The sequence below is a fragment of the Littorina saxatilis genome, linkage group LG3 (genome assembly GCF_037325665.1).
Source record: "Littorina saxatilis isolate snail1 linkage group LG3, US_GU_Lsax_2.0, whole genome shotgun sequence".
Taxonomy (NCBI): Eukaryota; Metazoa; Mollusca; class Gastropoda; order Littorinimorpha; family Littorinidae; genus Littorina; species Littorina saxatilis.
In genome coordinates this window covers 43,801,826-43,816,370 of record NC_090247.1, presented here as the reverse complement: position 1 = coordinate 43,816,370, position 14,545 = coordinate 43,801,826, and the positions used below count along the sequence as shown (strand labels likewise).

Below are 14,545 nucleotides of genomic sequence, written 5' to 3'. Positions count from 1 at the left end.
CTCAAGATAAACACTCATACAAAACTAAACTTCTTTGTTACTAACATTACCTTCACCATCATCTTTAATTCTGTCCAACAATCTTTCACTCAGCCCAGCACCTTACTATTTCCACCGAACAGTTCAATAACTACTTTCAGCAACCAGGAAAATAAGTTTATCCATAACGTTGTTGCTGTTGCGATTATCTGTGTGCTTGTTCCCCTAACTTCTGTCCAGTCGAATCCATTCATTATTAATGTTGTTGGTCTAGGCTTGTCGCACTTACTTTTGCCCTGGTTGCATGGCCTGAGCAAAGCTGCTGACGGAAGAGTAGTGGGACAAGGTCTGAGAACCGCCCAGAGAATCTCTCAGAGATCGTAGTGCCTCACGGTAAAATCCTTGCAGCATCAGACACGCACGCAGTCGGTTGAACAAACCATCTTCAGCCACACCAATGTCTTTGCTCTCTTTGGCTTTTCCTGCTCGAGATGATTGCTGTAAAAGAAACCATGGCGTAAGGACAAAGATAGGGTTTTGCCTCTTAAATACAGTGGACCGCAAGACTCTCTGGGTGTGTTCTGAGACAGAAAGGTAAAGCCCACAATGCTATTGAAAGGCTGAATTGTCTTGTTACAGTATGTGGCAAGGTATGCAGTCAGTACACATGTACTGGCATGCTTCACAAGAATCGGACATCAATAATTAATGCACGTTGTTTTGAAAAAACAGCATACTGCTGACATGAACACCAACATGGACTCGGCCAAAGCTATCGTACAACAATCTATTTAGCATTTTATTTGATCTTGTCTTCTTGGTTGAATTCATGCAAACGTTTACAAATTAGATTTTTTTTAAGACAAAAAGAAGATGAAAATTACCTGAAACATTTAAAATTAACTTTCAGTAGCTGCTAATATCTCAGATTACAGCCAGAATACAGAAGACTTTAACATCACTATCCCCTATCCTCATTGCTTTTTTTGTCAAATCACATGCAAATTACTTGTTATCCTACAGTGTATAACAAAATGTTAGATTAAGTGTGACACAAAAAACAACACAACGAATCAGGCACACTAGTGAGGATAGTTTAAATTCAAACACACACATTTTCAGCAAAAACATTAGTTATTGTTCAAAATCAAAATATAATAATATTCAATGTTGTACATAAACTGCTACCTGGTTCATAATCAGGTAATGTTGGCACACGTGTGAACAAATGTCACATCTGTTTACCCTAATAGTGACGGCCAAGGCAAATGTCTTAGAGAAATGCACACATACACAGTCTTTGAAACTTAACGGTACACTTCACGCTCCCACCCCTACCCCATTCCTTGCAGAATAAAACATCTGTTAGCGTAGTTACTTCTTGCTCTTTTTTGTAAAGGCCGATCTGCCAGTTAACCCTAAGGGAATGATTATTCTTTGTTCACTTGCAATTCAAAATCAACTGATTTGTACTGTTAAAATAAGTACAAATCAAAGGTTCCACATCACTGGAAGTTAACTGCACTTGGAAATTGTTCAAATGTCTACTTTCCACAATGAGAGGGGCAAATGATGTTGGTGCGCAGTGAACTGAACATGCTCTATCAAGAGGCAGATTGCGAGGGACACAAAACAAAACTTAGTATTTAACCATGAAGCAGATAGAGAACTGAATGAGAAACAAAGAGTCTGCCTACACAGAAGGGATGGGCACACATCAATTGGTAGGCATTGCTATCATTCAAAAAGAACAAAATACTCTGGAAACTAATCTAAGCACATAAGCAAATTTAAACTAACATCAACGTAAAATGTAACTCTAAAGCCTCGACTGATTTTTATCTGTCTTTCCTCTCAAGAATGAAGAATAAAAAAACAAGAGTGATTAGTTATGTTTTGTTCTGGGCTTCTTGGGAATTGTTAGTTTTATGGGAAAAAGTTGTTTTCCACATGGGAAGCACACGGCAAGCATAAACGCAAAACACATACCTTTCTGAAAGTTCTTCCATGACAAAATTAAACATTAAACAACACTGCTATCGTGTACCTTATTCAACTTAATTTTTATTGTTTAACAGTATGTTTACTCTTGTTCACTTGCTTTTGGTTTTTCTTTTGCTGCTGGTATTTTTGCTAAAGACAGTGATTGTCATCTACGTAACTCCAAAAGAAACACTGCGGGCCCCATGTGGGTACATTTCACCTTCCAGGATCAACCTACACTTTCGCATATAAGCTTCAACTGCATCACTTCATTTCCTGATCAATTTTCTGTTGACTCAATTTCTTCTTCCTCTGCGTTCCTTATATAATCCATTTCAGGAATTAATTCATGCTAAAATAAGGCAAGCATCTCACGGTTGTTTTGCGTTTGAACACTTGCACAGAAGATTTGTCTGCTTCTTAAATATCCTTCAGACTCCATTCGCTGTCAAAAACTGTTGCTGAGAAGATCTGTGTATTTCTGAATCAACTATCCTGATATACATCAACACTGAAGAAAAAAAGTTAAGGATACTTTTTCAGGGGTATAACCCAATTGTTGCACAGGAGCCTTTCTATCAAAATCATGTGTGCATTAACAGATTTTGACCAAAACACTTCTATTTAGCATTTGGGCTTTATCCCTGAAAAAATATCCTTAACTTGTTGTGCCCATGCAGTGGACTATAGAAAAGTACCTCATTGCGCAAAGGCTGAATGTAAAAAAAGCCCTTTTTTATGCTTTGCTCCATTTCTTTCCAAAAGAAACAATTTCTCTTATATTATCTAATCCTATCCTTCAGAGGCATTAACTGATGAAAAGAAAACAAATTGCTGTCAGCACACAGTGGGCACAGCACGTCTACTACCTTCAACTTGGACTCCACCTGACTCTTCAGCAGTTTGTGCTGGGGGTCGGCCACCGTGGCGGGGTCGCGCATCATGGCCTCCTGGGCCACACAGTCCCACAGGAGGTCGCGGTCCTCGATGATGTTGATGGTGCACCCCTTGATGTGGTCCTTGCACGCCATCACCAGCTGGTTGGTTACCTGCAATCAATGCACAGTTTAGGCTAGAGTCAGCACAATTTAAGTAGTACGTTTGATACATTCCCCGTGCATAAAAGCCATCATGGGTCATTCACACAGATGCCGAGACACCCGCACACATACACATTTGCAGGTGCACACACACACACACACACACACACACACACACACACACACACACACACACACACACACACACACACAAGAAGAAACATACATTTGAACACACACACACAAACACAGCCTCTCAGGGTCACCTCCAATACACCTCTGACCTAAGGCAGACATGCGTCACAACCTTATATTAATTATGATTAAATCTTTTCGTCCCCATTCAATTTTCTTGTTCACACTTGTAACCATCGCGGTGCGAGGGGAAATTCATGTGAATCGTCCTCTCGAGTCGAGCTTGGGTCAGTAGGGCGACCTACATTAATACTAGCGTGGGTTGGAGTCTTTGTTGCAAACAAGGCTCGGAAATGGAGAGATCGAGCAAGGTGTTGTTCATAGGGCACTCGCACGCAAGACGTGTGGGCGAATTCGTGAAAAACGAAAGGGTAGACAGTCGAGTGCATAGCAACTTCAACGTAGCGAGGGCGAAAGTGTATTTTTGTGGCATTGGCGGTGCTAAGACACAAGCATTAACTCAGGGCATTTTCGTAGAGAAGGTTCGTCAAATCAAACCAGACACACTGGTTATCATGATAGGCGACAACGACAAGGTACACAAGTGTGACGTAGAAGAGCTGTCATCGATGATCGTGGCCACTGCTTCGTACTTCCACCACGCGTTGAAAGTGCCGCAAATTTGTCTTACCCAGCTATTGCCGAGGTGCAAAGAGGACAAGCACAACGCGAAGTACGACGAAAAAGCTTATCAGGTCAACAAAGAGCTGAAGAAGCAAATCAGCGAGATTAGCTATATGCAGTTCTTACAGTTTGACTTTGCACGGTTCGAGGTCGAAAACGCCACACGACATGCCACGCTCAGAAAATATTACAGAGATGGTGTGCATTTAACTGATGAAGGATATTACAAGCTCTACAAAACCCTACGTGGAGTAGTGATACGTTCTGTGGCTGCATCGAGTACATTACAGGTACCCGCTGGTGATCAGTGAAAATAAGTCTCGCTCGTCAAGGGGGAGAAGGTTAGGTAACCTTCAGATATACCCCTGGTTATGAGTTGTTGAGACAAACAGCGTGCCATTAGATATTATATACACGACAGGTTTTTTGCCCAGCATAAGTCTGTCAAGGGGGAGAAGGTTAGGTAACCTTCAGATATACCCCGGTTATGATTTGTGGCATTTACACAAACATGGTTGAGATGGCTTATTTTAAGCATCAGATATATCTGCGTGTAGTGCAGCAACACAAATACAGACAGGGCAATAGTCAGAGTAAACAGACCAAGGTTGCATTAACATGGTTAAGATGGTATCAGCGCCATCAGAAACAGATACGTATGTAACCTTCAGATATACCCTGGTTATGATTTGTGGCATTTACACAAACATGGTTGAGATGGCTTAATTTAAGCATCAGATATATCTGAGTGTATTGCAGCAGCACAAATACAGACAGGGCAATAGTCTGAGTAAACACAAACAGAACAGGGTAAAGATGGTATCAGTGCCATCAGGACGCAGATAGGTATGTGCGTCCCCTTCCCCCCTATTAGAGAGGGGGAGTGTGGTAATGATGGGAAGTGATTTATTCCTAATAGCAGATAAAGACAGCCTAGCTCGTACATATTAGTGAATATGGCAAATATTTGTCTGGAACAGGCTGGGTTAGTGCAGTAAACATTAAATTGTTGGGGAAAAGGGCAGACAATGAATGCGTTCTGTTATCGTGTTTATTCCCTCGTGGCATGATATTGTTACAGCGGCCAGAACATGCCACCAGTCCAGACGCACAGCAGGCCAAAGCGCTTCACAGATGCCACAGTGAGCGCTAGAGGTCGGCCGGCGGCCAAGAAGAGCAGAGGAGGCAGGACAGCAGCTACAACATCGCCCCCCAACAGCCCCTCTTTGGACAACCGGGCTAACGAAACCGAAGCACCTATGGCAGCAGGCATGCAGGCCATGATGGAACAAATGCAGGCAGTGCAGGCAACCAACACACTTCTCATGGCCAGACTGGAGGCCATGGAGGCCAACCAACGGACAACGACCACCCCTTCCCACCAAGCTCTTCCAGAACTTGTTACGACGCACAGCTTGGTTGACGCTGTCGTCACAAATATTACAGGTGGGTGCAGCAGCCAACCAATCCCGGTGGATCTGCACGTGTCAGAAAAGCTAAAACACCAGATCTGGCAAGGACGTTTTATCGAATTTTCCGATCTGCTTTACGAAGGGGAGCAAGAATACTCTCTTGCCATCAACCACACTGGTGAACCTTCATTAGTCCTAGCCCAAAAGTCAAAGCCAAAGAGGATATCCTTTACAAAGTGGGGGGAGGCATGGAATATTTTCCAGTTGGTACTTAGGGCGAATCCCCAGCAAGCACACCTTCCACAGGAAGGATTTGCGAAACATTACGAGGTAGTCTCTGGCCTTTTCCACAAGGGGCAGGACTGGGAATCATACGACAAGAATTTTCGCATCATGGTCGAAAAGGGGTTTTCCAAATGGGGGGAGAAGAATTTTGATCTGGCCTTCGAGGCGAAACAAAATGTCACAGTGAGACGGGATCAAAATCCCGACTCAGCAACAAAGGCCGTACCACCGGGTTACTGCGTCAACTTACATAAAAGGGGCCGCTGTTCGTTCGGGGACCGTTGCAAGTACAGTCATTCGTGTCATTTGTGCCAAGGCGCACATTCCGCAAAGGGTTGCCACAGCTCTCAGTCCTTTCGAGGAAGAGGGCGGGGCCACTCAAACGGAAGAGGCAGCCGCGCCACCGATGACCCAAGGAAAAGCCAAAATTGATAGCGCTAGAATAGGTCAGTTACCAACTCCGGTCAACGTAGCAGCATTACAGCAACTTTTGAAAGGATATGATTTGTACACGTCACAGTATTTAGTACAGGATTTTACATCAGGTTTCCAAGTTCACTTTACAGGAACTCCAAATTGTGAGGTAGTCAAAAACCTAAAATCAGCCCAACAGCAGCCAGATAAGATTGACCGTTATATCCAGAAAGAGCTTAAGGCAGGCAGAATTGCGGGTCCATTTGCAACGCCCCCATTTCCAAAGTACCAGTTTTCGCAAGTAGGGCTAGTACCTAAAAAACAAACTGGCGAACACAGAGTCATTCATCACTTGTCCTTTCCTGAGGGAAAATCAGTCAATGACGGCATTGATCCTGCGTATACCGCAGTCCAGTATGCCTCCATAGAAGATGCAGTAAGGTTAGTAAAAAGGGCAGGAGTTGGAGCATTCATGGCCAAAACAGACGTTAAGTCAGCGTTTCGCATCATACCGCTACATGCACAGGACCATCATTTGTTCTGCTTCAGTTGGAATGGGGAGGTTTTCTACGATAAATGTCTGCCGATGGGCTGTTCTTCATCATGTCGCATTTTCGAGGAGTTCAGTACCGCCTTGGAATGGATAACCGTGACCAAAAGAGGGGTAAAAAACATAACTCACATACTAGATGATTTGTTCTTGGTTAACGCCACCGAACATAAATGTAGGCAAGATCTGCTCTCCCTCTTGGGACTCTGCCATACTTTGGGCGTACCGATTGCACAAGACAAAACATTCACCCCTGCGACGGTGATGACCTTCGTAGGTTATGAAATAGATAGCCAAACATCAGAGGTTCGATTACCGGAGGAGAAACTGGTCAAATGTAAGCAAGCCATTTCATCGCTCATGTCAGCTAGCAAGACAACACTTCGCGAGCTACAGTCTGTGATAGGTCTATTGAGTTTTGCTTGTGGAGTCGTGATCCCTGGTAGGGCATTTCTGCGTAGACTCATCGACTTGACCGTTGGAGTCAGAAAACCATATCACCGCATACGGCTTACGACAGAAGCTAAATCTGACTTACAAGTGTGGCTAGATTTCCCAGACCTGTACAATGGAAAAAATCTCTTTTTGTCCGAAATGTTTTTGTCACCTAAGACTCTGCACCTGTATACAGACGCTGCGCAAGGTTTTGGCTTTGCTGCTGTTTTAGGATCTCACTGGTTTTGGGGTAAATGGACAGATTGGTGGTCGGCACAAAACATTACTCTGTTAGAGTTGGTCCCGATAGTGTTGGCTTTGGAGACTTGGGGGGAATTGTTCCGCAACCAATGCGTGGTATTGCATACCAATAATTTAGCTCTGGTATGGGTAATCAACAAACTGTCTTCCAAAGAAAAGCAAGTCATGAAGTTAATTAAACGTCTGGTAGGCACATCTCTGTCTTTCAATATATTCTGTACAGCAGAACACGTTCCTGGCGTTCAGAATGAGTTAGCAGATTCGCTTTCTCGATTACAGGTGGACAGGTTCAGGATGCTTCATCCGCAGGCGGATCCACATCCAGGTTCCCAGATCTGCCGGCAACGCTAGACTGATGGCGACAGCTTACATCCTGCTAGGGCAAGCGTTGGGCTCGTCGTCAATTACCGCATATAAGAGAGCTTGGGAGTTATTCCGCACGTTCCTAGCAGAGAGCAAAGTACAGTCAGCCTTCCCAGTAAGCGAGCATACAGTTTTCCTTTTCGTGGCATATCTACAAGATAGGGCATATGCGGCATCAACCATTGCTTCCTTCATGTCTGCAATAGGATACGTACATAAGCTTGCTAACCTTCCTGATCCGTCAGCTTCCTTTTTAGTCCGTAAGACGGTGCAATCGGCTAGGAAGTTGAACCCCGCGGTTGATAGTCGACTTCCAATCACAGAAGACATACTTCATCGCTTGCTCATCACGACAAGGCAATCGATTCAGAATAGTTACCATCGGTCGTTGTATTTGTCAATGTTTGCTTTGGCATATCATGCCTTTCTAAGGGTAGGCGAAATCACTATGTCTGCACATAACTTAGCCCTTTCTGACATATTGTTGGAGAGCAAGAACATAACTATCACATTCAGGTCAGCTAAACATGCTGCAGGGAGACAGCATAAAAGTTCAGTGCGTGCATGCAATGATCCTACCTTATGTCCCGTTGCGACGCTGAAGGATTATGTTCATGGTAGAGGCAGCACACCCGGCCCTCTTTATCTCACAGAAGGCCATGCAGTATCAAGAAGAGAGTTTGTTTCCACTCTAAAAGCAATGCTGACAATAGCAGGTATTCCCGCAGACCGGTTTAATTCCCATAGTTTCCGGATTGGAGCAGCTACCACATGTGTGATGAAAGGAGCATCAGACGCGCAGATTCGCGAACTCGGTCGATGGCATTCAGATGCTTTTAGAAAGTACATACGCGTGCAAAACCCATTACAAGGGAGGTAATATGGTCCCCTTCCATCCTGTCTCAGATCAGCAGCTACTTCTTGCCAGGGAGGTCGACCTTGGTACTGAACAGGCTGAGCTGAAAATACTTTCATGATGGTGAGGAGGTTGGCCTCACCACATGCAGCTTATTCACCCTAAAACTAGAGGGAGACTACTTCATGGGGTTGCTGTTGAACCTGGCTAGGTCCCACAGTCGTGGCGGTCAACCCCAAACTTTTGTGCGGGTTATGTTATGTAATACTTTTGCTAAGGCATGGCTCAGGCTTGAGCCAATGCTGGATTGCATAAATTTTGTAAAAAAGGTTGTCATTGAATGTTAGTGCTCAACAGCACAGGTATGTTTTTTATAATGTTGTGTTTTTATTTGCTGCAAGGTTGCATTGAATGTTAGTGCTCAACAGCACAGGTATGTTTTTATATTTAGTCAAGTTTTGACTAAATATTTTAACATCGAGGGGGAATCGAAACGAGGGTATGGTGTATGTGTGTCTGTGTGTGTGTGTGTGTAGAGCGATTCAGACTAAACTACTGGACCGATCTTTATGAAATTTGACATGAGAGTTCCTGGGTATGAAATCCCCGAACGTTTTTTTCATTTTTTTGATAAATGTCTTTGATGACGTCATATCCGGCTTTTCGTGAAAGTTGAGGCGGCACTGTCACGCCCTCATTTTTCAACCAAATTGGTTGAAATTTTCGTCAAGTACTCTTCGACGAAGCCCGGGGTTCGGTATTGCATTTCAGCTTGGTGGCTTAAAAATTAATTAATGACTTTGGTCATTAAAAATCTGAAAATTGTAAAAAAAAATAAAAATTTATAAAACGATCCAAATTTACGTTTATCTTATTCTCCATCACTTGCCGATTCCAAAAACATATAAATATGTTATATTCGGATTAAAAACAAGCTCTGAAAATTAAATATATAAAAATTATTATCAAATTTTTTTCCCCGAAATCAATTTAAAAACACTTTCATCTTATTCCTTGTTGGTTCCTGATTCCAAAAATATATAGATATGATATGTTTGGATTAAAAACACGCTCAGAAAGTTAAAACGAAGAGAGGTACAGAAAAGCGTGCTATCCTTCTCAGCGCAACGAATACCCCGCTCTTCTTGTCCTTTCCACGTGCACTGCCTTTGCCACGGGCGGTGGAGTGACGATGCTACGAGTATACGGTCTTGCTGCGTTGCGTTGCGTTCAGTTTCATTCTGTGAGTTCGACAGCTACTTGACTAAATATTGTATTTTCGCCTTACGCGACTTGTTACATTTAGTCAAGTTTTGACTAAATGTTTTAACATAGAGGGGGGAATCGAGACGAGGGTCGTGGTGTATGTGTGTGTGTGTGTGTGTGTGTGTGTGTGTGTGTGTGTGTGTGTGTGTGTGTGTCTGTGTGTGTATGTGCGTGTGTGTGTGTGTGTGTGTGTGTGTGTGTGTGTGTCTGTCTGTCTGTGTGTGTGTGTAGAGCGATTCAGAGTAAACTACTGGTCCGATCTTTATGAAATTTTACATGAGAGTTCCTGGGAATAATATCCCCAGACTTTTTTATATTTAGTCAAGTTTTGACTAAATATTTTAACATCGAGGGGGAATCGAAACGAGGGTATGGTGTATGTGCGTGTGTCTGTGTGTGTGTCTGTGTGTGTGTGTAGAGCGATTCAGACTAAACTACTGGACCGATCTTTATGAAATTTGACATGAGAGTTCCTGGGTATGAAATCCCCGAACGTTTTTTTCATTTTTTTGATAAATGTCTTTGATGACGTCATATCCGGCTTTTCGTGAAAGTTGAGGCGGCACTGTCACGCCCTCATTTTTCAACCAAATTGGTTGAAATTTTGGTCAAGTAATCTTCGACGAAGCCCGGGGTTCGGTATTGCATTTCAGCTTGGTGGCTTAAAAATTAATTTATGACTTTGGTCATTAAAAATCGGAAAATTGTAAAAAAAAATAAAAATTTATAAAACGATCCAAATTTACGTTTATCTTATTCTCCATCATTTGCTGATTCCAAAAACATATAAATATGTTATATTCGGATTAAAAACAAGCTCTGAAAATTAAATATATAAAAATTATTATCAAAATTTTTTTTTCGAAATCAATTTAAAAACACTTTCATCTTATTCCTTGTCGGTTCCTGATTCCAAAAACATATAGATATGATATGTTTGGATTAAAAACACGCTCAGAAAGTTAAAACAAAGAGAGGTACAGAAAAGCGTGCTATCCTTCTTAGCGCAACTACTACCCCGCTCTTCGTGTCAATTTCACTGCCTTTGGCTTCCATGAGCGCTGGACTGACGATGCTACGAGTATACGGTCTTGCTGAAAAATGGCAGCTACTTGACTAAATATTGTATTTTCGCCTTACGCGACTTGTTTATAATGTTGTGTTTTTATTTGCTGCAAGGGTGGTCCCGCATACAGATTACAAGATGTACATTTTTTGCAATATCAAAGTCTGTGTAGCGGGACCACCCCTATTTTAATACAACTGGCACTTTAAAAAATTTTAAAGTTGCCCTTCATCAATCATGAAGGGCAACTTTAAAATTTTTTAAAGTGCCAGTTGTATTAAAATAGGGGTGGTCCCGCTACACAGACTTTGATATTGCAAAAAATGTACATCTTGTAATCTGTATGCGGGACCACCCTTGCAGCAAATAAAAACACAACATTATAAAAAACATACCTGTGCTGTTGAGCACTAACATTCAATGCAACCTTGCAGCAAATAAAAACACAACATTATAAAAAACATACCTGTGCTGTTGAGCACTAACATTCAATGACAACCTTTTTTACAAAATTTATGCAATCCAGCATTGGCTCAAGCCTGAGCCATGCCTTAGCAAAAGTATTACATAACATAACCCGCACAAAAGTTTGGGGTTGACCGCCAAAATGAAAATGACTAGGGTAATACCACATAAATCCAACCTTACGCGGTGGAAAGAACATGGGGAGGATGGAGGGTCAGCAAAAATTTCTCGGCTGTTCGACTAGAAATAGTTTGGACGGAAGTGATAGAACATCAAGTCCATCATGCCTTGTTCTATTATAGTACTTCCTGTGCCCGCAACCGAAAGTTCGTCTGCTACCAAACGAAGGCAAGGTCCTACCCTCTCCTTTGTGACATAAATTTCCTTTAATTTGGGGCAATTGAGCTTAGTCGTGTATATTTAATGCGGTGGCTGTTCTTTATGTGCATAATTTAGCATTCCCATTTAGCATTATATTTACTTCTGTATTTGTTAATCTGTCTAGGGCGGGGATGTAGCTCAGTCGGTAGCGTGCTGGATTTGTATCCAGTTGGCCGCTGTCAGCGTGAGTCCGTCCCCACGTTCGGCGAGAGATTTATTTCTCAGAGTCAACTTTGTGTGCAGACTCTCCTCGGTGTCCGAACACCCCCGTGTGTACACGCAAGCACAAGACCAAGTGCGCACGAAAAAGAGCCTGTAATCCATGTCAGAGTTCGGTGGGTTATAGAAACACGAAAATACCCAGCATGCTTCCTCCGAAAACGGCGTATGGCTGCCTAAATGGCGGGGTAAAACACGGTCATACACGTAAAATTCCACTCGTGCAAAAAAACACGAGTGTACGTTTCAGGCCACGAACGCAGAAGAAGAAGAAGAAGTTAATCTGTCTGTTTGCTTTGCTTATACATACATATAATCATAACTGAAGTACTAACATATTTGTGTTTGTGTCTGAGATGGAGTAAGGACTGGTTGTAAGACTAGGCTTGTGCCTAAAACTTCAATTTTTACATATGAATCAATCAGTCCATCAATCAATCACCTTAGTCAGAATAATGCCGAGGAATCCTGTGCGAGCATAGTAGCGCGAAATGGCGTCCATCTGCTTCATGGAGTTGGTCAGTCCAGGAATGGCGTTGTTGATGATGGAATGAGGCGTGGCGTCATGGTACAGTTGATCAAAGTGACGCTTCAGTGACTCCAGGTATTTGACTTTGTCCTTGGTGTCGTTCAGCCCATCTGTGAGGCTGTAAAGAATGGGGTGTGTGTTACAGATCAAAAACCGACATGAACAAGATTTCTACCTTTTGTGAACTTTCACAAGAACATAATTGACTTGTGTGCAAATTTTAAAAGAACAGAGAAGGTAAGTTTATGGAATGATTACTTACAGACAAAACAAAACATTCAATGGTACTTTGACCTACCTATCGGTTAAAGTTTTTTTCTTTTTTTGTGTGCTAATTAACTTGCATTTCTAACAAGCAGACTTTTACATGTATGACAATGTTCTACTCTGCCATTGAGGCAACTATATAATCCATTTTGAAGGTACAGCAATAGCCAACTTGCACAATACCCCGCTTGAATAGCTCTCCGGTGCGAAAGATAAGGAAGGTTCACTTCCCTGCGGGCACATTTTTTGCTCTCAAGAGTTATCGTTCCTTCCATACACTACAATCACTGATCTAAACAATGGCTACCGAACAGCAGAATTTTCATGCGATTGCAAGTACTAAAGTTGCAAAAATACCTCAAAGAAAGAAAAATACAATATTCAGGATACAAGAAACCGAAGCTGATAAAGTTATTGAACAGACAACGGAGTACCGGGATGGCACGTCATTTTGACGTCAAAGAGCATTCAGCCATCGCTTCACAAGCGCTGGTGTTCTCTGGCTTGTGTTAAAAAAAACTCGATCGCCTTTCCTTTGTGTACGGACCATGCTTGGGTACTTTGAACGAACTTTAGGATTATTCTTGCGGCTAACATTGCTGCAGCCCACTGCTGCACAGTGCAAATTCACTATTTTCAAGGCGAAGTGTCTGCACTGAAACGCAACCTCTCACAGAGCTATCAAAACATGCCCGCAGTTTGAGGCAGATCTTGCAAGACCACGCAAGGTATTGCAGATTTATCGCGCGACTTCGCGGCGCTGGCCGATAGGGCAAGTCGCCTATTGTTTCCCAGCTACAACTAGTCCAAGTGAACAGGGGAACCCCCCTTATAAGACCCCAAGAAATCTGGGAAAATTAGGTCTTAAAAATGAGGGAGCCTTCACATTTACAGACGCTCTGCATGAACAGAAAATCTGAAAAAAGCAGTCTTAAAAAAGAGGAAGTCTTACTGATGCAGTGCCTTAGTCTCAGCATGGAGAGCAAAGATATGTTGTTTTGTCGCAGATATAAACCACCAGGAGATTCCCACAACTATCTCACAGATGCCTACAGATACCTTTAGTGTTGCCAACCAAACAAACTTTCATGCGGTTTGTCAGTTCGCATCTCCCACCAAATAGTAATTAACATTTGCCGTGAACATGTTCTGAATTCAGGCTAAAGGCTGTGTGCGGTATGCCAAAATGGACTTACATTCAATCTTTTACAATTTTTTTTACGTCACGACACACAATGTCTTGACGTAAAGTACTCAAAACAGAAAAAATTCTCCCTCTCGCTGAGATTAATAGACTTCCATGTAGGCTTTTGACGTAATTAGTTCACATGCGGGACTTGATGTGAGCCTGGTCGAGGGCGACTAAGACCTGCCCGGTGGCAGTCCAAAATTAATTTGTAAACAATTTGCAGTTTTTTTTTTACTCCTTCCATGAAAGTCAATGACACTTGGCATTTGTTCAAATGGATAGCTGCCTGATGCATGACTGAAAGCCCTAGGGGCTCCGTGCACCTGGAGTTAACAGGTCCAGTTACTTTAGATTAGGGGTCTTAAAAGGGGGGTTCCACTGTACCAACACTTACGCAGCATCAGTGGCCTTCCACTTCTTGAGGAGTCTGGATTTGGCCTGGATGAGGACGGCAATGACCGCCTTGCACTCCTTCCCCTTCAGTTGTTCTGTCACGCTGGTCAACAGACGCTGACGACGTCGCCATCGCTCCAACTCTGACAGCGGGCCAGCATTTGGGTCCATGAACCTGAGGAGACAAAAAAAGAGGCAATGGAAAATGTGACTTCTGGTGTAAACTCATGAGCTGTCTATATTTGATGCCAAAGATCAGTTTATTCAGGGTTTCCATTTATTGTAAAATTGTGTATGAAAACATTTGTAACCACGTAAGTATTGTGTAGCTGTACTGCAATTTGTGAAGCACTTTGACTCTTTAAACCTGTAT

At 42.7% G+C, this 14,545-nt stretch overlaps 1 protein-coding gene across 9 annotated transcripts in view; it reads right to left on the bottom strand.

Annotated features, from left to right (window-relative positions):
• Window positions 1–14,545, bottom strand: part of LOC138962452 (uncharacterized) — a 172,530-nt gene that overhangs the window by 155,871 nt on the left and 2,114 nt on the right. For all 9 annotated transcript variants that reach the window (XM_070334266.1, XM_070334269.1, XM_070334272.1 and 6 more), the window contains exons 4-7: window positions 14,174–14,347; window positions 12,237–12,441; window positions 2,832–3,011; window positions 269–477 (exon numbers count right to left, since the gene is read on the bottom strand). In XM_070334266.1, coding sequence (XP_070190367.1) covers window positions 269–477; window positions 2,832–3,011; window positions 12,237–12,441; window positions 14,174–14,347 — 768 coding nt within the window. The remainder of the gene's footprint in view (window positions 1–268; window positions 478–2,831; window positions 3,012–12,236; window positions 12,442–14,173; window positions 14,348–14,545) is intronic.